Genomic DNA, 24,137 nt, shown 5'->3' on the forward strand with positions numbered 1-24,137 from the left:
ATATATATATATATATATATATATATATATATATATATGTCAAGTCATTATGCTGCATACATCTTAAACATATACAGAACTGTATGTCAATTATAACTCAATAAAACAGAAAAAATAGTTTCACTACATTCAAAGATATGTTCAGCCATTGTTAAAACATTTTTGTCAACTTAGAAACCCTGTACCCTTTAACTTTCACCTCCCACTCCCTAAGCAACCACTAATCTACTTTCTCTTTATAGATTTGCCTATGCTAGACTCTTCATATAAATGGAGTCATATGATATATAGTCTTTTGTGGCTGGCTTTTTTCATTTAGCATAATGTTTTCAAGCCTCATTCATGTTGTAGCATTTAACAATACTTCATTTCTTATTGTGGCTGAATAATATTCCATTGTATGGCCATTCTGCGTTTTGTTTGACCACTCATTAGTTGATGGACTTTTGGGTTGTTTCCACTTTTGGCTATGTGAATAGTGCTGCTATGAATATTCACATACAAGTTTTTGTTTGAATACCTGTTTCAATTCCTTTCAGTTTCTTTTGGTTTTGATTCAACCACTCAGAGTTTTAAATTGCTGAATTATATACCAATCTGCATTTACTTTATTAAGGAACTGCTAAACTTTTTTTCCACCATACATATACCATTTTACATTTCCACCAGTAATGTATGAAAGTTCCAATTCCTCCACATCCTTGCCAACACTTGGTCAACATTTTTCTATCTTTTTTATTACAGCCATTCTACTGGGGATCAAGTGGTATCTCATTGTGGTTTTTATTTGCCTTCCCCTAATGGATAATGATGTTAAGCAACTATTTATATGTCAGTTGGCCATCTTTATATCTTCTTTAGATAAATGTCTTCTTTAGATAAAAAAGACATACCTTCTTTAGCAACTATATGTCTGTTGGCCACCTTTATATCTTCTTTAGATAAATCCTTTGCCCATTTTATAGTTGTGTTGCTTATCTTTTTGTTGTTAAGTTGTATGAGTTCTTTATATATTCTAGATAAAAATTCTTTATCAGATATAAGATTAGAGTTTTTCTCCCTGTAGGTATCTTTTCTCTTTCTCAATAGTGTTCTTTGAAGCACAAATAATTGAACTTTAATAATGTACAATTTATGTATTTTTCTCTGCTTCTTGTACTTTTGGTGTCATATCTAAGATCCATTGCCAAATATGTCATTAATAATTACCCCTTGGTTTTCTCCTATGAGTATATAATTTTAGCTTTTATGTTTAGTTTTCTGATCCATTTTGATTTTGTTTTTGTATATCATGTTAGGTAAGAGTCCAGCTTCATTCTTTTGCATGTGGCTATTCACTTGTCCCAGTACCATTTTTTGAAAAGTCTATTTTCCCTCATTGAAAGGTCTTAGAACCCTTCTCAAAATTCAGTTGACCTTAAACTGAATAGACATTTCTCAAAAGAGGACATACACATAGCCTTTAGACATGTGAAAAATGCTCAGCATCACTAATCATCAGAGGAATGCAAATGAAAACCACAATGAGATGCCACCTCACACCTGTCAGAATGGCTATCATCAATGAATCAACAAACAAGTGTTGGTGAGGATGTGCAGAAAGGGGAACTCTCATGGACTGTTGGTGAAATTGTAAATTGGTGCAGCCACTAGGGAAAACAGTATGGAGGTTCCTTACAAAATTAAAAATTAACTACCATATGACCCAGCAATTCCACTTCTGGGTGTTTATCCAATGAAATCCAAAGCATAATTTTGAAAAGATATATTCATCATTTTGTTCATTAAAACATTATATACAATAGCCAAGATATGGAAGCAACCTAAGTGTTCATCAATAGACAACTGGATAAAGAAGATGTGGTACATTTATACAATGGAATATTATTTGGCTGTAAAAAAGAATAAAATCTTACTACTTATGATAACATGAATGGACCTAATGATATGTTAAGTGAAATAAATCAGACAGAGAAGGACAGATACCATATAATTCCACTTATATGTGAAATCTAAAAAACAAAATAAACAAACAAATAAAACAGAAACAAACTCATAGATACAGAAAACAAATTGATGGTTGCCAGATAGAAAGTGAGCTGAGGGAATGGGTGAAAAAGTTGAAAGGGATTAAGAAGTACAAATTGCCAGATATAAAAAAATAGCCATTGGATATACACTACAGCATAGAAAATATAGGCGATAGAATTGTAATAACTATGTATGGTGTCAGATGGGTACTAGACTTATAGGGGTGATCATAAGGTACACGAGGTCTGACAATTAAGTTTGCACACTTGCCACCTTACACTTACATTAGCAGCCCTGTACAAATGGCTCAGTAAGGTTTCATAACCTTGGTACATCAGTGTCTCACAGCTGTGTTCGTGACACATATGGCAGTATCTTGCTGAGTGGTGTTCATTATTATTGTTGTGTGTTTTTATGTGCTGTCAGGAGAATGTTAGAGCTTGAATTAGAACAATGAACAAATATTAAATTTTTTGTTAAACTTGGGAAGAGTGGAAGTTCAAATCAGGACATGGTTAGTTCAAGTTTATGGGAATAATGCAATGAAGAAAAGAGCAGTGTGCAAATTTATTCAAGTTTTTCTGAAGGCAGAAGTGGCCAGTAACGAGCAGAACTGATGAAAACGTTGGAAAAATGTGTTGAATTGTGCATCAAAATCCTCGGCTAACTGTGAGAAGCATAGCAGACCAAGTAAACATCAATATAGAAACAGTAAGGAAAATCTTAACTGAAAATCTTGACATAAGAAAGGTGTGTGCAAACAATGGTCTCAAAAGAGCTCACCAATGAACAAAAGCAAAGGAGAGTCGAAGTTTGCCAAGACCTATTGGAGAGACAAGACGATGTCTTGGGCCAGGTTATCACTGGTGGTGAAACATGGGTGTACCAACGTGACCCTGAAACAAAGTGTCAAAGTGCAAAATGGAAGTCAGCCAATGCTCCACATTCAAAAAAGTCCTGTCAGTCCAAATCAAGAGTCAAAACGATGTTCCTAACCTTTTTGATATTAGAGGGATTATTCATTATGAATTTGTACCAACTGGACAAACAGTTAACCAACATTACTATTTGGAAATGCTGAAAAGGCTGCATGAAAAAATTAGATGAAAACGACCTGAACTTTTCACCAACAGTTCATGGCTCTTGCATCACGACAACGCACCAGCTCACACAGCACTATCTGTGAGGGAGTTTTTAGCAGTAAACAAATAGCTGTATTGGAACACCCTCCCTGTTGACCTGATCTGGGCCCCAATGACTTCTTTTTTACCCAAAGATAAAGGAAATATTGAAAGGAAAACATTTTGATGACATTCAGGACATCAAGAGTAATAGAACAACAGCTCTGATGGTCATTTTAGAAAAAGAGTTCCAAAATTGCCTAGAAGGGTGGATTAGGCACTGGCATCATTAGTACATAGCTTCCCAAGGGGAGTACTTTGAAGGTGACCGTAGTAATATTCAGCAATGAGGTATGTAACACTTTTTCTAGGATGAGTTCGTGAACTTACTTGTCAGACCGCGTATATAAATGTCTGATGTATATTGTACACCTGAAACAAATATTATATTTATCTCAACTGTAATCAAATAATACATTTAAGTTTTTAAAAATTCAGTTGACATTACACACATGGGTTTATTTTGCATTCTAAATTCTATTCTGTTGGCTTATATGTCAATCCTTAAGCCAGTACCACATTATAGCTTTGTGGTAAGTGTTGAAATCGGGAAGTGTGAGTTTTACAACTTTTTTTCAGATTGGTTTTGGTTATTCTGGGTCCCTTTCAATTTTATAATATTTTTAAATTGAACTTGTCAATTTCTACAAAAAAAAGGCCAGCTAGTATTTTGATAAGGAATGCATTAAATCTGACATTGATTGGTGAAGTCTTGCCATCTTGACAATATTAAATTTTCTGAGCCATGAACATGGATGGTTTCCTATGTACTTTAGATCTATTTTATTATTTTAGCACTATTTTGTAGTCTTCAGAGTATAAATTTTGCACTTCTTTTATTAAGTTTATCATCTTGATGTTATTGCAAATGGAACTATTTTCTTAATTTCACTTTTGGATTGTTTATTGCAGTTTATAGAAATACAATTGATTTTATATATTAATCTTGTATCATGAAACCCTACTTATTTATTAGTTCTAATAGACTTTTAGTGACTTTCTTAGGATTATCTATATACAAGATCAAGTTATTGATAATAGGGATAGTTTATCTTCAATTCCTATATCAATACCTTTTATTTCTTTATCCAATCTACTTCCCCTGGCTAGAACTTCTAGTACAATGTTGAATAAAAGTGGTGAGAAGTGGTGAGAAAGCATCCAGATTTTCACTAAGTATGGTGTTAGCTACAAATTTTTCATAGATGCTCATTATCAAGCTGAGAAAATTCCCTTCTATTCCTAGGTTGTTGAGTGTTTCTGTCACAAAAATGTGTTGGATTTTGTCAAATGCTTTTTCTGCAGACATTGAGATGATCACATGGTTTCTGTTTTTTGTTCTATTGGTATAGTGTATTCTACAACCTTGCATTCCTGGGATAAACATCACTTGGTTTGATGTATACTTTTTTATATGTTTCTAGATTGAGTTTGCTCATATTTTGTTGAAGATTTGTGCATCCATATTCATAAGACATGTTGGTTTGTAGGTTTCTTTTCCTGTGATACCTTTCTATAGTTTTAGTATCAGGTAATACCATCCTTGTAGAATGAGTTTGGAAGAGTTTTCTCCTCTTATATAGTTTAGAAGAGTTTGTGGAAAGTTGGTGTTCATTCATTCTTCTTCAAATACTTAGTAGAATTTACCATTGAAGTCTTCTGGACTTGAGCTTTTATTTGTGAGTAGTTTCTTGATTACTAAGTCAATCTTTTTTCCTGTTATAGGTCCATTCAGATTGTTTATTTTTTAAGTCACTTTCTATAGTTTGTGGCATTTTAGAAATTTGTCCTATTCATCTAAGTTACATAATTTATTGGTGCACAATTGTTCATAATATTCCTTTATACTCCTTTTATTTTTTTAATGCCAGTAATAATCTTTCCTCTTTCAATTCTGATGCTAGTAATTTGAAACATTCTCTTCTTTTTTTGATATGATTAGCTAAATGTCTTCAAAGAATCACCTTTTGAGGTCAATGATTTTCTGTATTGTTTTTCATTCTATATTTTATTAGCTTTTCCTCTCATCTTTATTTGCTTGCTTTTACTTGCTCCAGGTTTCATTTGTTCTTTTTTTTTTTCAATGTATTTAGAGGAAAGAGTGGTTATGGATTTGAGATATTTGCTGTTGTTGTTATTTAATGTAGACATTTGTAGCCATAAATTTCTCTCTGAGCACTGTTTTTGCTACATCCATGAATTTTGGTATGTTGTATCTTCATTTTTATTCATCTTAAAGTAATTTCTAATTGTCCTTTTGATTTCTTCTAAGACCCATTGGTTATATACAAAGGTATTTTTAAATTTATACATATTTGTGAATTTCCCAGTTTTCTTGCTGTTATTGATTTCTAATTTCATTCTATTGTGGTTGAAAGTCATACACTGTATTATTTCTATGCTGGCTATTTCTTGAATAAAACTACTCATTAAAGTAGTATACTATGGTTTAGTTTATCCAGAGTGAACCTAGTCCAATAATTAAAGAGCTAAGAGATCTGTGTATTTAATCCTGTTCCTTCGCTCACTCCAAAGATGTGGAAGTTGCCAATAATCTCACTGCTCTGGTGATGGCTCTTATGGGTGGACTTGCCCTGGCCTAGCCTTGGACTTGGAAGTCTGAGCAAAGTTCATGAAAAGAATGGCTCCTGGTGAGAAGCCTGGTGTCTTTTACTCTTCTGATTGGTAGTAAAATTATAATTGCTCCAGGTACAATTTGTATTTTCATTGTGCTTTCCTTTTTCTCTACAGCACTCTTTCCATTCCTTATTCCAGTTTTTGAAGCATTAAATATCTTTATGTTTCCAAAACGTGTTACTGATTTTTTCACAAAATCCATAAAAAGGATGAAAGAAAGTCGCCTCCATGATAAACAAAAGGTAAAATCTGGTGGTGGTTACATGGCTGTGTTCACTTTTTGATAATTTATTGTGCTGTATATATATGATGTGTGCACTTCTCTTTTTTCTTGTTGTAGGTAGAGAACTCTAGAGTTTAGAGCAAGAGAGTTATAAGATTTTGTGGGGAATAAAGAAGATGGAGGTTCAGGAAGGAAATAAAAAATGAGTGAGTCAGACAGTGTTTAAAATGCAGTAATAGAGAGGCAGCAGGCAGGCAAGCAGGGGGTGGGCGGACATCTTGTGATCTGGAGTGTGGCCAGGCAGGCAGAGCAGGGCGCCACACACCAGATCTGTTAGAGTGGTGGGTCTCGGAGGCTGCGGTGCCACCATGATTGGAGGTTTATCCATCTATAATCACAAGGGGGAAGTGCTCATCCCCCAGTCTACTGTGACGACATCGGGAGGAACACAGTGGACATCTTTGGGGTCAATGTTATCCATGCCCGGCAGCAAGTGTGCACCCTGTCACCAACATTGCTCACAACAGTTTCTTCCATGTTAAGTGTTCCAACATCTGGCTGGCAGCTGTCACCAAGCAGAACGTCAATGCTGCCATGGTCTTTGAATTCCTCTATAAGATGTGTGATGTAATGGCTGCCTACTTTGGCAAGATCAGTGAGTAGAACGTCAAGAACAATTTTGTGCTGATATGTGAGCTACTGGATGAGATCCTAGACTTTGGCTAGGATCCACAGAACTCAGAGACAGGCGTGCTGAAAACCTTCATCACCCAGCAGGGCATCAAGAGCCAGCATCAAACAAAAGAAAAGCAGTCCCAGATCACCAGCCAGGTGACTGGGCAGATTGGCCGGTAGAAGGAGGGCATCAAGTATCGCCAAAGGAGCTCTTCCTGGATGTCCTGGAGAGTGTGAACCTCCCCTCAGGGGCAGGTGCTGAGTGTCCATGTGTCAGGCTGGGTGGTATTGAAGATTATCTGAGTGGTATGCCTGAGTGCAAGTTTGGAATGAATGACAAGATTGTCATTAGGAAGCCGGGCAAAGGCACAGCTGATGAAACAAGCAAGAGCGGGAAGCAATCAATTGCCATCGATGACTGCACCTTCCACCAGTGTGTGCAACTCAGCAAGTTTGACTCTGAACGTAGCATCAGCTTCATCCCACCAGATGGAGAGTTTCACTCACGAGGCATCACACCACCAACGACAACATCATCCTTTCATTCCAGATGATCCCGCTAGTGCAGGAAGTGGGACGTACCAAGCTTGAGGTCAAGGTGGTCATCAAGTCTAACTTGAAGCCCTCACTACTGGCACAGAAGATTGAGGTGAGGCTCCCAACCCCACTGAACACAAGCGGCGTGCGGGTGATCTGCAAGAAGGGGAAGGCCAAATACAAGGCCATTGAGAACGCTGTGGCATGGAATATCAAGCGCATGGCAGGCATGAAGGAATCATAGATCAGCGCAGAGACTGAGCTTCTGCCCACCATCGACAAGAAGTGAGCTCCACCCTCCATTTCCATGAACTTTGAGGTGCCATTCGTGCCCTCTGGCCTCAAGGTGTGCTACTTGAAGGCATTTGAACCGAAGCTGAACTACAGCAACCATAATGTCATCAAATGAGTGTGCTACATTGGCCACAGCAGCATTTATCAGATCCACTGCTAGCTGCCTAGTAGCAGTTAGCCTGCCTCCCTACCCACACTCTTCCACAGCTCCAAGTGCCTGCCCCCTCACCACACATCAGTGTCTCCTCCCTCCTGCTTTGATGCCTTCTCTTTGCATCAGCCTTAACCTAGGTCTGGACCAATGACATAGTGAGTGGGACTGGTGGAGCAGTCCCTGGGCTCCCTGGGCAAGATGGTTTCTGGGGCTCCTGCTTCTCCATCCATGTCTGCCCTGGCCCAATGCCAGGCTCTGAGTTCCATGACCAAAGCCAGGTGGGCTTCCTCTCCTCCCCTCCCCCATGGCTGCATTTCTTGAGCGAGAGGGTTGGCTGTCTTTCACCTCAGAGCTCCCCCAATGGACAGCAACAGATCCCCAGCCCTCAATCCCTACTCTGCTTTGGGATAGTGTGAGCTTCCTTTTGTACACGTGTGACTTGGTCCAGCTATAAACCCAATAAATTCTGTAAAGCGGAAAAACAATAAAATGCAATAATAGGCACAATGATTATGTCATTGTGTAAATATTGTTGAGATAAAAAATGTACCACTTCCAAATTGTAAAAGTATAAAAATTAGTTTAAAAATTATTTTCCTGGTACTATAGTTTGTCCATATCTTAAATTGGCAAAGAATCACTTCAATTCCAAGACTCCTTTTTAAAATTAGTTTTAGATAAGCAAAACAATGTAATAGTTAGACATTTACACCCCTCACAAAGTGATAATCCCCCCCAATTTACTAGCTTACTGACATCATGTATATCTGTTACAATTCCATTGACTATATTTCCTATTCTGTACTCCACATCCTGTGACTCTTTCTACACTATATATACTTAATTATCATTGGTATTCAATATTATTCAACTTCAGCTTCAGGTGTATAGTGCAGTGGTCAGGCATCTATAGTCAATGAAATGGTCTCTTATTTTACACATTCTGCAATGGAATGCCCCATGAGGCACCTGCTGGAGTATAGTTTATGTTAATTTGAGCCCAGTCAGAGACTGCAGAGGACAGGAGTCTTCTCTGGGCATTGAGGCTGCAAGCTAGTTAATCCAGATTTGCCTCCCTAAGGTCTGCAGGCCAGCACAAGAATGTCTGCAGGTCAGGGGGACAGGGCTGGGTACCCCAGGGTGTCACTGAAGATTGTTCAGAGTTCTGGGAGGGCGGGCTTTTGAAACTGCTCATGGAAAATATGCCAATGAACTCTGCAAATGTCAGGGGATTCAGATATGTGGCCATTGGTTAAGAATTAAGTCATGAAAATAAAAAGGATTGAAGTCTGGGACTTCTTCCTGAGCAAACAGACGTGATAAGAGAGGGAGCAGGCAAATCTTTAGACAAGAAGCTGTGTTTAAAACCAGACAAGTTGAAGATGAGAGACAGCGAAGACCAAAAAGCAGTTTAGTTGGACATGACAGCTGTATTTCCCTCAGGGAAACACATCCTGCTTTCCAGGATCTGCAGATGGATGTTTTCGCTCACTGCTGACTCAAGCAGCACTAGTTAAATTTCTGGATTTAAACGGCCATACTCTCAGGGAAGAGATTTAGTACTGCACTCCTGATTTATTTCTGATTTCACAAGTGACTTTCTGTCATTGAAATTTCTCCTTTTGCTTCCAGCACCGAGTGGATTTTCTTCAGCTGATGATTAACTCCCAAAATTCCAAAGAAATGGACACCCATAAAGGTAACCAAGGGCAAGCTTTAGAGGGCCAGTGATGGGGAAGCTCCGAGGGAGGGGATTGGTTCTGAAAATGTGCAGGAGGATTCCCAGGCAGATAAGATTTTCCTCCAAATTGAAAGAAGGCACATGTTCAGAGATAGAAGGTAGGCAGTGGCACTTTCTAGAAGTACGCATACATGACTTTGTTCAAAGCTTGAATGGCAACCATAAACAAGTATTTTGTGCCCAGAATTCAGTCAGTGGTATGTAGATCACCTACATCAGATCCTCTGGGGAGCTTTCTCCAGCCTCATCAGCCCCACTGAATCAGAGTCTCTGCCTGGAAATTTGCACAAAGGCTTCATCACATCAGGAAGCACATTGCCCCAGTGTGAGCGACCTTAACTTGGAACACTTGGTTGAAATTGTGTTCACTTGCTTAATCTACTGTAAACTTTTGTTTTTACTTTGTAATTAATAAGTAAGTTGTGTGGAAGCCTTTGAGACTAAGTAAATATTCTATTTTCTCTTCAGACATTCACCTGCTAGTTTTATCATCCGTGGATGGGTTTTGACTGAAATCATTATTACTGTAATGGTTGCAAAATGATGATTTTCTAATTCCAGCATTTCTTCTACATTTACGGTTTTTGTTCTATTGTGAGGGAGAGTTCTCCATTCTTCCTCATTCCTTTATTTGTTTGTTTATTTATTTATTTATTTATATCAGTTTGATTTCATATATTACAAATTTACTCTTACATCATTCTTATTTTTTTATAAAGACTTTTTTTGGGGAATTGGGGGAATGGGAACAGTGCTGGGAAATTAGGGGAAGGGGAATAGACAAGTTGCTGTCGTTTTGTTCTTCAGTCTATTTGTGGAGGACGTTGCTTCACTGGCCCAAGTTGGCACCATCATTGCGCTCTTCCCAGGTGAGGCAGATCAATCGCCGGCTTCTGGACAGCTGCACACTGTGGCTGCTGGCCGCTCACGCTGGCTGCTGGCTGCATGGCAACCCACTGCAGCTTCACTTCAGCCTACGCTGTCGCCGGTGACTTACAGACAGCCCAGCTCCAGGTTGAGCTGTTGTTCAGCATCTTAGCTGTGGAGGGGAGTGTCACTGGCCCTCATATGTGGGATCCGAACCGGGGCCCTTTGGCGTCCCAAGCCAGCTCTTAACCATTGCGCCACTCGGCCAGCCCTCATTCTTATTTTTGATGGTCATATTCTCTCAGCTTTGTCTACTGGAGTCCTTCAAGTGGGCTCTGGGGTCACTTTTTTCTTTTTTCATGCTTTTTAATTTTTTTTACTTTGTCAATAGAATTCATCTTTAAGGGAAGTTTTAGGTTCACAGCAAAATTGAGTGGAACAGAGATTTCCCTTCAAACTTCCCCCCTCCCCCATCTATACTCAGCCTCCTCAACTATCAGAATTCCTTATATGTGTTTATCATTTGTTATAATCAATGAACCTTCATTGACGAATGATTACTACCCAAAGTCTATAGTTTCCATTAGTGTTCACTCTCAGTGTTGTACATTCTATGGGTTTTGACAAATGTATAATGACATATATTCACCATTATACAGAGTATCCTGTATCCTTTTCACCTACTATTTTTTGTGTACTTCCTTGGTTTCTGGTGTGAGAAAACTCTAGGATTCTTTGTATTTCCCCCAATCAATCCTGGAGTGAGTCTTTTCTCCAAGGAGCTATGGTTCACTTTAGTGAAAAGTGGTATTTATAATCCAAAATATGGAATCTAGGAATGCTCATTGCTACTTGGGCTTTTTTGCTTCTAGATCACCTTAGAGGACAAGCTAATAACATCAAAAAAAAATATATATATATATCCATAACCAGACTTGTGATGTAAAGATATCCCTCCTCTCTCTCTCTCTCTCTCTCTCTCTCTCTCTCTCTCTCTCTCTCTCTCTCTCTCTTTCTCTCTCTCTCTCTCAAAAAAAAACCTCTGATGCATGATTTATTTCTACATTATAAATAATCCCTTCATGGTTAATTTCAAACTACCAATGTTTTGACAACCATATCACAAAATTTCTTAATATTTAATAGTTGGTTCTAGAGAGAAAGGATGAGATGATTCTAGTACACAAGTATAAATATATTTGCATCTATGTCCACATCTACATCTTTCTTTCTTTCTTTCTTTCTTTCTTTCTTTCTTTCTTTCTTTCTTTCTTTCTTTGTTTTCTTTCTTTGTCCTTTATCTGTTTATCTATCTATCTATCTATCCATCTATCTGGTACAACTTTCTGCAATAAAGGACATATTCTATATCTACATTGTTCAATACAGTAACCACTAGACACATGTGTCTATTGAGTACATGACATGTAATCAGTGCAACTGAAAATTGAATCTTAAGTTGTATTTAATTTTAATTAATTTAAATTAAATTATCACATGTGGCTAGTGGCTACCATATAGGACAGCACAGCTCTAAACTTTGAATAACTTGGGACAAATGCTAACCGGGGGTAAAAAATTTATAGTTGACTTTACCCCTAACAGCATCATAAAAACCATCACTGGAAAATCAAAACTCTGTAGACCTATCTTACACTTATTTTGTATTGTCTTTACTTGTGAATTACATGGTTGGGTGAGTACTACATTTATTTCAGAGCTCTAAGTATATAAAAGTTCTAATCCAGTCCCAATCAAATAAATTAGGACATGCTTCGTTTCTCTCAGGAGAAAATAAAAAAGCAGGCCAATTTGATCACAAGAGCTATTTGCTGAGCATACAGTAGAGGAAATAGAGGGTGCCTGTGCTGAGAAAGATGATATTCAGGCTATGATTGAATAAGCGTTGATAATTCTACTTACTGGTGCCCATTTTCCTATATTTGATGCTGGTCAATGCCCTTCTATTGACACATTCTTCTGCTATTTTTTTAATATTAAAAATTGTATATTTATAGAATACAGAGGGCAATGAACTATGGATCCTGGTTGACACACATATATATTTCATTGTTCCATCAGCTGACAGAGTCTAGAAGCAACAACACCTCAGTATCAAGAGCATGTCTAGCACCCTGATATTTGATTTTAATGACATTAAATAATGAAGGAAACAGGACTCCTTAGAGGAATGGTTTACTCAGATATTGGAACAAGAAAAATACAAAATGAGCCTGGAGTATTTTATAGTGCCATAAAGTGAGATGTGCTTAAACACAATGATAATGCCACAATGATGGGAATATATAGAAGGGACACAGAAGCCAACTAAAGAGCTCCCAATGGCCAAAGATGGAACACTTTGAGCAAAGCAAAGTATTTATTTTATACCAAATTATAAAATAAATATCAATGAATTCATAGTGGTATAAATAAATTGAATGAATGGGGGAGAAAAGACCAATTTCTTTCTGAAAAATTCCAAGTAACTTATATAGACATTCCACCTTTAAGAAGAGCACAACCCCCCTCTCCTTAAGGGTGGGCTGCACACAGTGACTTCATTACAAAATGTACGTATTGGGTGGAGGGGAGTAACTTTACAGTGCAGAAACCTGGCAAAGAAGACCTCAGCCAGGTGATCAAGTGTAACATCAACAGTAACAAATCATGTTGTTAGCGTGTACTCTTGATATGTGATGTGAATGGCATTTTACCTCTGTGGTCTTCCTCTCAAAATCCTTTAAGCCAGCCTAATCATGAGAAAAACTCAATCCTTATTGAGGGACTTTTTACAAAATGCCTGACTCAAAACTCTTAGGTCATCAAGAACAAGGAAAGTCTAAGAAACTGTCACAGCCTAAAAGAACCTATATCAAGAGACATGATAACTAAATGTAATATCTTTTATGAGATACAGGATGTTTTCTTTTGTGTGAATTCCTAGGCACTGTGCCTCCTATTAGTGTCCCTTTGGGGCATGCAGATTTATTCCTCTGGGGTTTGTTTCCCTGATTAAAATTTAAAACATGATCCAAATTTTCAACACAGTAGTCTATTGACAGTAGTTTTTTTCAACCATTATTTATTTTGGTGTCACACAGGGCTGGCTGTCAGACATCTGGGGTCATGATGGAGGCAGGTTTCTCACTCAGGTGAAAGCATCTGAAAACTCCATACACAGACTGTTAACCTGCCACTAACCCTGTCTTCAGAAGGGCCAAGGATGCCCTACTTTCAAGTCATCCTGGCACTTCATCTGTCCAAAGTCTACAAGCTGGCACCTCTGCATTGTGTTTGGAGCTCCGCTGGGGTACTCCAACCCCAGTAGAGTCGCAGAGGAAAGGATCTTCTACTATTTTAATACTACTAATTAGAATAGCGTAGTGAACCCCTCTTCTGGCTTTGTGTCTATCTCTGTAGTTTCTGTACACATCTGAGATCACACATTTTGAAGACATTTGCCCAGGTCTTCTATTACCGGATGCCTCTTAAAGGTGTAGTTCATGCTTCTCAAGCTCAGCTGTGCACACAAATCACCATGTCTCTTGAAAGTTCAGATGGTGATTCAATCATTCTAGTGTGGGGCTTGAGGTTCTGCGTTTCTAATAACCTCCAAGATGCTGCTGATGCTGCTGACCCATGGACAATATTTCAGTAACAAGTATCTGTAGCCCAACTGTTCTCTCGAGTTCTGCAAACATGTTTAAACAAAAGATCCTTTAATTTTTCCCTGCATAAGCCTTAGTATTGCAAACTCTCTCAAAATTATTCCAAGTGTGTTTTATCTAAAATAATTTAAATTTTTCTTGAGGGAGAATGCTACCCCATATTACTTGTAGCTAAACTACTTTTAGGATTCTCCAAAGAACATACTGATCACACTGTATGTTACACAAAAATGCTATGTCTGAAATTACACAACTGTGTTAGTGGTGAGAATGGCATAACCTGGAGCAGATGGCCAAGAATAGTATAGCCCTTGGGAAAAGCTGGATTAAGACAATTTTTGCCTTTTTCTGGCTCTGTAAGACTCACATCAGTGTGCAAACCCTCCCAGTTTGACTCTGAATTGCTTTTTCAGTTTTCCCCCTAAGCTTTGGAAATTTCATTTAGATTTTTCATCATTGAAACTGTGATAATGTACATTGACCTGCTTTATGTAAAATGCCTTTCCTCTCCGTTTAGGTTTGTCTGATCTGGAGCTCGTGGCCCAATCTATTATCTTTATTTTTGCTGGCTATGAGACCACTAGCACTTCTCTTTCCTTCCTTATGTATATGTTGGCCACTCACCCTGATGTGCAGCAGAAACTACAGGAGGAGATTGATACAACTTTCCCGAATAAGGTGAGTAGGTGATACCTGGAGAGGGAGGGAGGAAGTGGAGACTTAGCAGGAATGCATCCTCACCACTTCCTAGGAGAATTTTTTGCAAAGAGCATAAGCATCAATCTTTCAGCTGCGCTATTTAGGGAGGGTTTAAAGAAACAAAAGCAAAGGGAAAAACAGGGAATATATACTTTTCACAGATATATAAGATCTTTGAAAAAAGTACTTGTTCTTGCATCCTAGTTATCTGTTACTACAATAATGTCAACTAAAAATAAAAGAAAAAAACCTCAGTGGCAATTAACAAGAATTTCTTTCACGAGTGTGTTGATGGATATCTCTGATGATATTGGTGGGACTTGCATTGTTCTATTGGCTGGTCTAGACTAAACTTGGCTAAGCTGGCTGGGCTGACTAACATCCACACACGCTCCAAATGACTCCCATACTCCATAAAACTAGCCTGAGAGTGTTCTTCTCAGTCATGGTAGAGGGCAGGAGCAAGAAACCCAATCATATAGGGATTTTCAGAATCTGCCTGCATCACACTTAGCCAACATTCCGTTGGTTCAAAGCAAACCACATGGCCAAGCCCAGGATCACAATAGGAAGGCTCCACAGGGTTAGATGGGAAGACCATGGAAACAGGAAGGGGTGGAGAATTGGCACCAGTAGTGTAATGTAGCACCCTAGATAATCTCTGCAGACTAGAAGAAGCCTGGTATACAGGAAAGAGCATAGGGTAGGAAATAGAAAACATGAATTTGAATTCAGACTGTGGTTTTGGACAAGTCTTATGGCCTTTCTGAGTTATAGGTCCTTCAGATATAGGGTAAAGATTTTAGTGCCTATCTAAACTAGAGGTTACCTTTCTTCTCTGGGAAAGTCCACATTACAATTCTTTTGATTGTAGTAAGATGGAAAGGTCACTAAAAGAGAGAGACTACCTAAAGCATTGTGTTCTGCCCCTTTTATAGTAGTAATTGTGATGAATCAACAAAATTAAAGGTAACATTTTCTTCTTACTATATGTGTATTCTATTGTAAATGCCTTGTATTTATAAATTAATTTAATCTTCAAATATTCTGTATTAGTCAGAATAGGCTAGGCTATTTCTCAGTAACAGATTGGCCCTCAAGTCTGAGTGGCTTTACATTGCAAAATTTACTTCTAATTCACATTGTATGTCCAACGTGGCTTGTTAGTGGAGAACGGGAGTGGGACTCTCTGTTCCACATTTTACCTGAAAATATAGGCAAAAGAGGCTCCACTTTCTTGTAGCTGCACTGTCTGGAACACAAGGCCTTCACATGAGCTGGGGAATAAAAATACTAGAGTGTTGATCATTGGATTTTCAAATGTTTTGACCTCAAACTGACATAAATCACCTCAGCTCACAGCCCATTCACAAAGTTGGTTTCCCTAACTTCAAGTGTCCTTGGAGATATGGGAGACTATAAAGCTATTGGGCAAGCAGTGAATATCTCTGCCACACAACCTATGAAGTGTCAGCTCTAACTATCTCGATGTAACATATCAGAAAATTCAGCTATGGAGAGATGAAATAATTTTCATCCACTAGTCACATAAATAGAAGTTAAGATCAGTATGTGAACCAGGGTGTCTAGCTCCTGAGTCAAACTCTTAGCCTTTACAATACTGCCTCTTCAATATAACACCAAGTGATAACCACATATTGCCCACAGAGTTTTCAGATCTGGCTGAAACTAGGATTCTTTGTGGTGTGAACATACTGGCCTCTGGGGCTGGAGAGGCTTGTTTGAGGTCTTCACAGCTTACACTTGGGCCCTGAAGTGACAATGTTCTAGCAAGACAGCATGGGGCTGAGTGGGGTGCCAACTCTTTATAACTTTCCCTAGAATGAAATTGTGGATGTTGGTAGTATCTGGTCATACCCTCTTTTTACCATATTTGTTTAAAAAGGAACTAGTTTCTCTCCAAATTATTTATAAAGTTTCTATATAGAGTGTCCTTCCATATATATATATATATATATATATATATATATATATATATATATATATATATATATATATATATGCAAGCAAAGATTTTTAACTAAAAACCGCTATGTTAAACATGGAATTTGATTTTTTACACATTGTCTTTCCTTGGTAAAGTTGTGAAGCCTCTCTTTTGAAGGGAAACAGTGACTTTGGCATATTTCATCTAGGAGTAAGGGCCATAGTCGTTTGTCACATTTGTACACATGAGAAAGAAACTTGCTATATGGTCATGTGGGGGATTTCAGGTCCTGCTTAGGGAATTGTCCCAACAATCACCCATGGTCATAACTACTCCACACACCTCAGGGGGCCACTGAGCAGGTCAGAGGACACAACAGATATAAAAATGTCTATAAATCCTAAGGTCCTTTACCAAAATAAGTAATTCTTTGGAGCTCCTAACAGTTCAGGAGTACTGCATAGTCTGGGTTGAAAGTTGAACCCAAATCTCAGTTTTTAAAATGTTTCTTTCTTCCCAGGCACCTCCCACCTATGATGCCCTGGTACAGATGGAGTATCTTGACATGGTGGTGAATGAAACTCTCAGATTATTCCCAGTTGCTGGAAGAATTGAGAGGGTCTGTAAGAAGGATGTAGAAATCAATAGGGTGTTCATTCCAAAAGGGACAGTGGTGATGGTGCCAAGCATTGTTCTTCAGAGAGATTCAGCATTCTGGCCAGAGCCTGAGGAATTCCGTCCTGAAAGGTACTGGGCTCCATGGCGAGGGAACCCACCCTGACCAAGCTGGTTGGAGCCTATTCTAATGTCTGTTAGTAAGAGGACAGTGTATGATTCTACAATAATTTATTTGTACTTCTTTTTATTTTTATAAGTTTGTTTACTTATTATAAGAGTGATTATTGTTTGTTGTCAAAATTTTACAAACTCTAGGCTAGAAGAAACCTGTATCTGTCCACAGTCCCAATACCTTAAGATAGGTCTCATTAAGAATGTGATATATATCACTATTGACATTTTTCTATGCATATATTTTTTAAGTTAAAATGGCAATATATTTTATTTTATTGTGAATGTCATATTATTTAATAGCAAAGTACCCAAAACATCCTATTATATGTAACAATCATAAACAGGCGTATATAAACCATCATATACATATATGATATGTGTGTGATTGTATGCATATGCCATACTTTACTTAACCACTATCTGCTTTTAGGAATATAAGCTTTTTTTTTAAAGTTTTTCTGTGCTGCTCTCTTTAGCTCTCTGAATTTAACACCAATGTTCCCCCATTCTATTGTTTTACACATTGGCCATCGTTCCTCCAGCATTATTGTGAGAGTGCAGGCGGCTGACAGGTCCTCATCCCTCATGGTTTAAGCAGCCTCATCGAGGTTGGAGGTGAACAGGGCCCCCAGTACCTCTGTGGCTGCAGTCCTGTGGCAGCTCCCTCCTAATCTCAGTATTTGGTGACTCTTCCAAAGCAAAGTCATCTGTTCTCTATACGTCTGAGACACCCTTGGGAGGATGGCGTGGGGAGTCTTTAGCAGGCTCTTCTGGGAAATCAGAGCCAAGGTCTGGATTTGAGCAGAGCTTGAACTCTGGAAAGAGCTGATATTTCCCATTTATTGTATTGGTGAGCAAAATTGGAATGAGCTATTAGAGGCACGAGCTGGGACCTAGGCTTTTATTAGCTCGATTATAAGATCCCTAATGGCAGGGACCTTATCTCATTTGCCCTCATACCTTAACTCCAGTATAGGTTCTACACATAATATTTGTTGAAAGAAGAAGCTAGAGTTGACCAAGTCCTCTGTTTCCTGGACCAGGGAACCTCTGTGGTTCCTCCAAGTTCAGCCTTTTCTTTCATGAACATGAAACCAGAGATCCTTTACTGTACTTCTTTTTTATTCATTCAGTCAACAAACAGAGAGTAAGTGCTTACCTGTGTCAGAAAGTGGGCCAGGCAGTGAGAAATCCAAATGTTAAAAAAATGCCTATTATGGAGAATTTTTTACATATACATCGGTATGTGTGCATTTGATAGATAGATAATGTGAATTTTCTATAGAGACAAGGCTATGGAATATTTTTAATGCATCTATGCGTGCCCATTACATGCCTAACAGCCATCAACCTGTCCACTGTCCCATCCACACTTCATTGCCAACCTCCTCCTGATGCAATGTTTTTTAACACCATCTATAAATATTCCAATGCTCTTCAGAATATAAGGACTTTAAAAACTACATAACTACAAGCCATGAACACTTTCACAAATCTTCATATTTTCTTAATATAATAAAATATTGAGTAATCATATTTAAATAGAACATAGGTTTAATCTTCAAGGAATTTATAGCCCAGTGGAGCAGACAAACAAGGAAATCAGTGATTAGAGTAGAGTAGCATCATATTCCCATGTAAATCATCTGATTTATGCTATTATATGGGAAAGAAAGGGACAGAAGCTGAGAGACCAGGGGATGGGGTGGGATGGAAGTGAAGAAAAAGGAATGAAAGGAAAGGGAAGGGAAACAAAACAATAACAATTTAACTAAAGGGAGGCATTATTCCTGCTTCCTTCCTCCATGAGCATGTGACCAACATGAGTTTGAGTGGAAGCGGGAACCCACTTTTCCTTCAGTCAGTCTCACTTCCTCCTTGTGCTTCTGAGTGTGAACATGTCACCACCCTGAATGTAATTTTAGTGTTTAAAGATAAATTTTCCTTTAAACAGCCTTCATCTCATGTTGTCAATGAAACTGAAAGCTCCTATAGCATAAGGAGACTGGACAGGATCTGTAGCTTACAATTCTCACAGCAAGATAACCATAGCAGCATCTCAATGACTAGCCCACAGAAGGATCCTGTATATTCCTGGTTGAAGAGTGTGAGTGAGAACCCCAAACATGTAAGGCTTGTGGTGTTTATGTTTCATTAACTTGTTTTCATCTTCTGTTGTGGAACCAGGTTCAGTAAGAAGAACAAGGACAGCATAAATCCTTACATATACCTGCCCTTTGGAACTGGACCCCGAAACTGCATTGGCATGAGGTTCGCTCTCATGAACATGAAACTTGCTGTTGTCAGAGTCCTGCAGAATTTCTCCTTCAAACCTTGCAAAGAAACACAGGTCAGACAGTTAACGTTCTGCACACATAGTGCTTTACTGGGGGATTTTTCTTATGGGGGATATATATGCATATATATATGAATGTGCTGATTCACTGTTTAGTGATTTATTCTAGAGGCCAGAAAATCTATTTGAAATCATCTGTGACCTTTAAGATCCTATTACCTCTGGAGTGCTAAGTCAGTGGCTTCATATAAACCCAGCAATAAAAGTCACCTATTGCATTGTCGGAAAAGTCATGACGCATGTTTGCGACAAATGGCACTAGTTCATTTTTGGAAGTACTAGAGTCATCCGCATCTATGTTACTGCTATGTCATTTGACAACTGACAGTTCTAGCTTCATTCTAAAGAAAATTGAGTGATTTGGTTGAGTTTTGGAGTTTTTACAACAATCTGAAGATGGAAGACCAAACTGTGCATTTTTGCCATATTTTACTCTTTCACTTGCATAAAGGGAAGAACGCGTGTCAAGCTTGTGAAAAGTTGCATAAAATTTTCGGTGACAATGCTCTACAAGAATGTCAGTGTCAATGATGATTCATGAAATTCTGTGCTGGTGATTTTGATCTCAACTACCCTCCTCCATCAGGGAGACCTACCGTGGTTGATGACGACAAAATAAAGGCATTGATTGAGTCAAACCCACATTACACGACATGAGAGATTGCAGAAACATTGCACATCCATCATTCAAGCGTTCACATCCACCTGAAGAAGCTGGGATACATATGCAAGCTCAATATTTGGGTTCCGCATGAACTCAAAGAAGTTCATTTGACGGCGCGTATAAACATCGCAATATGCTCATTAAACATGAGGAAAATGATCCTTTTTTGAAGCAACTGATAACTGGTGATGAGAATGGATTGTTGACAACAATGTGGTACATAAACGGTCTTGGTCCCAACATAATGATTCGCCGCAAACGCCATCAAAAGCAGACATTCATCAAAGGAAGGTTATGCTCTCAGTGTGGTGGGATTTTAAAGATGTCATGTTTTTCGAGCTCCTACCAAGGAACCAAACAATCAATTTGAATGTGTACTGTCAGCAATTGGACGGTTTGAACAAATCCATCATCCAGAAACATCCAGAGCCTGTTAATTGTAAAGAAGTTGTGTTCCATCGCGACAACACAAGACCACACACAAGCTTGATCCCCTGTCAAAAATTATTGGAGCTTGGATGGGATGTATTGCCACACCCACCATGCTCGCCTGACCTTGCGCCATCAGACTTCCACTCTTTTCGTTCTCCTCAAAACTCCTTGCATGGTATAACGTTCAATTCAGATGAGGCTGTAAATCAGCACCTTGTTCAGTTTTTCGCAAATAGAGACAGGTCCTTCTATGAACAACGAATTATGAAGCTTACTGAAAGATGGCAAAAGGTTATCTCTTCTCCACCAGAACTTACAGAAGCCCTTCTGGCACTGGTTCTCAACTACTGGCTATTCCATAAAATCAGTGTGGAATTTTATAAATTCCTGATGCCTAGGTCATCTCAGATTCAAAATAATTCATCCTGTGTGACTTTAACAGTGCTCCCTTTTATTCTCATGTGCAGCCAAGGTTGAGAACCACTGATTAAAACATTTCTTCCAGATGTGAAGGACTCCTACAGTCCAAGGCTGCCCTGGCTACTTGATCCCACCTCCTAGGGACCCTGCTGCACTCAAGCTGGGGTCCTTTTACATCTGAATAAGAACTCTGTGATGTTATTCTCTCTCTCCTTCCATTCTGTTTGCATCCCTCAAGTCCTAGTTCAAATCCCAAAGCCCCTCCAGGAGCCACCCCGATCTAGTCCAGAGCCAGTTCTCTCCGCTGCTCTGTTATTGCTTACTGCAGGCTGGTATCATTGGTTGTACCACCTCACCTAATACTGTGTTGTTAAATCATCCAGTCTGGCTCTCCATGTTTTCTTTGTGCCTAAGAATAGTACAAGGCATCTCATTTTGTTTATTTCATAAATTCTCTTGCACTCATGCAGGAAATGCTTCAGGGGTAATTTGCAGTTGATTTAGAGGCTTGGATATAAATTTTTGAAACTTTTTAAAAATTTTGACAAATAACATTTACAATGTGCATTTTGTATGAGTATTGTTGTGTTTACAGGGGAAATATATACGTGCAAATTTAAATTTTAAAATAGAAGGCTTTTACACTAATAGAAAGATCTGGAATCTCTCCTCTGAAGAACATAGAAAATAGTTGCCATTGATTCATATTAAGCAAGGCATAACAAGGCCTATTTCTAGGCCTCATGCATTTAATATTCATCTACTCCCCTTAAGTAAGCTTTCTCAGGGAAGAGGAGGAGGGTAGGGATGTTTCTCAACTTATTTGTGGCTTTGAGAAGCTTTGTAGCAATCCCGTAAATGTGTACAAAAGGGGAACTCAGCCCTAAGAGGAAGTGGGCCTCTGGCATAACTGGGTGGACCAGACACTACCTGCAAACTCCCAGTCATCCATGGCTGGTGCTTCTCACCCTCCATGACAATTTGCTTGCCCTTCTCTCAACTGAGATCAGAAGGTTATTATGTTCATGGCTCTTCCAACACTGAAGAAGTGACTTGGTGAGAATGTAGCTAAAATTATTGGCTAAATTACTATATAGGCCTTCAGAAGTTCACCATTTTTACTACACGTGGGAGCCAAAAAATGTTACAATATAGACATAATGCTTCACAGAGAACCCTTCCCATCATGACACTGAAAGGATTCCATTGGGAGAGGTGACTTGACTCTCGAAGTCGAGGATGGCCCACACTATTAAAACGTGTAATATGTACTCAGGATTACCTTGCAAGTTTCAACATGCACAAAATTAACTCTATATGGCTTTTCAAAATATTGGCTATAATGCCTAAAAATCTCATTTAAATTTTTAAAATTCATCCTTTTTATTTGAAATGTAAACCAAAACAAACACAAACCAACATTATTTTGTCTTTGGCCTGGTATACAATAGGTGCTGTATAGATATTTTGTTGAATGAATGGATGGATGCATGCTTTCAATATCTAGTCTTCACATAGCTCATTGAATAAGTAAGATATATGATGCTAAAAGTAGGTTTTATATATTAGCAAGTCATTATTGTTCTTAATGAATCTTGTCCACTTTGCTTCTGTTGTTGACAATGCATAATTAATTGATTCTCATATGCTGTTTCACTTTTGCAGATCCCTCTGGAATTAGATACTCTAGGAATTATTCAACCTCAAAAACCAATTGTTCTGAATGTTGAGTTGAGAGATGGGACTATAAGTGGAGCCTGACTTTCCCTAAGGACTTACTTTGTTCTTCAAGGGACCTGTATCCCACAGCACCCCAGACCTCGATTTACTTTGTGAATAAAACCCAGAAATGAAGATGAGCCTGACCTACTGCACTTGATGGATGACTAGGAAGTCTGTACATTCATTTAGCTTTCTCAGTGTCTACAGAGTACTCTATACTGTGTAATATAAAAGAGGTGACTAAGTAATTTCCAGATATGTAGGCCCAGTTTATTTGGTTCTCATAGTACTATCTCCATGCACCCCCACTTAGTACCATCTACTCTTCCTGAGCACTGATCAAGAATACAAATTTCTCAATAGTTTTATCAACAAACTTTAATGAAAACAAGAGTTATTATGATAACTGCACCAGTGACATTTATATCACATGTTTTATTTTGAATATTTTATATTGTATATTATATTGAGCAAGTCAAGGAACATCTCTTTACAATAGTATTATCTACTGCTTTTGTGCACAGTGGGGGAATCCATAGAATCAAATCAGTGAGAGCCAGTGACTAAATGTTTTTGACTCTCACAATCACTGGTTGAGAACTCCAATTTGATATATTTATAAAGATGAGAGTTAATCCCCTATGACTTGGCCCGTTGTTTAGAAAGTACATTCATAGTTTAATTCTACTATTTTGGAGCACACATTTTTTCACAGTCAGCTGAGGCACTTATCCTATTTTACCTTGGATTTAATGTTTCATCTCATCTCCCTTGGCATTCTGGAAGGCAAGGAACAATTTTCTTTTATCTCTTTGTATGTCATCATCAACTCCCAACTCTCTTAACACAATGAATGTGGAATAAAAGATGATCAATTGACCAATTGATTGGGCAGAAAAGCTCCAAGCATGCGACAATTTCAATTGGCATCAGAAGCTGCACAGGGTTCTCCATTTTCCTTTTCTGTCCCTCCCTTCACTTTATGTCTTATATTTCCCTTTCTTTCGCTCCTATATTCTTTTTTTTATTGGGGAATTGGGGAATGGGAACAGCACTGGGGAATTGGGGGAAGGGGAACAGACAAGTTGCTGTC

At 38.4% G+C, this 24,137-nt stretch overlaps 1 protein-coding gene and 1 pseudogene across 1 annotated transcript in view; both read left to right on the forward strand.

Annotated features, from left to right (window-relative positions):
* The window catches only part of LOC109378053 (cytochrome P450 3A12-like), a 53,674-nt gene extending 29,747 nt beyond the window's left edge, over positions 1 to 23,927 (forward strand). Inside the window, exons 7-12 of the mRNA XM_019634503.1 lie at positions 5,964 to 6,091; positions 9,365 to 9,431; positions 14,529 to 14,689; positions 17,179 to 17,405; positions 19,638 to 19,800; positions 22,988 to 23,927. Coding sequence (XP_019490048.1) covers positions 5,964 to 6,091; positions 9,365 to 9,431; positions 14,529 to 14,689; positions 17,179 to 17,405; positions 19,638 to 19,800; positions 22,988 to 23,083 — 842 coding nt within the window. The 3' untranslated portion in view covers positions 23,084 to 23,927. The remainder of the gene's footprint in view (positions 1 to 5,963; positions 6,092 to 9,364; positions 9,432 to 14,528; positions 14,690 to 17,178; positions 17,406 to 19,637; positions 19,801 to 22,987) is intronic.
* On the forward strand, positions 6,100 to 8,204 carry LOC109378050 (AP-2 complex subunit mu pseudogene; annotated as a pseudogene).
* Positions 23,928 to 24,137: the final 210 nt, after the last annotated feature.

The sequence above is a fragment of the Hipposideros armiger genome, unplaced genomic scaffold (assembly GCF_001890085.2).
Source record: "Hipposideros armiger isolate ML-2016 unplaced genomic scaffold, ASM189008v1 scaffold_1712, whole genome shotgun sequence".
NCBI lineage: Eukaryota > Metazoa > Chordata > Mammalia > Chiroptera > Hipposideridae > Hipposideros > Hipposideros armiger.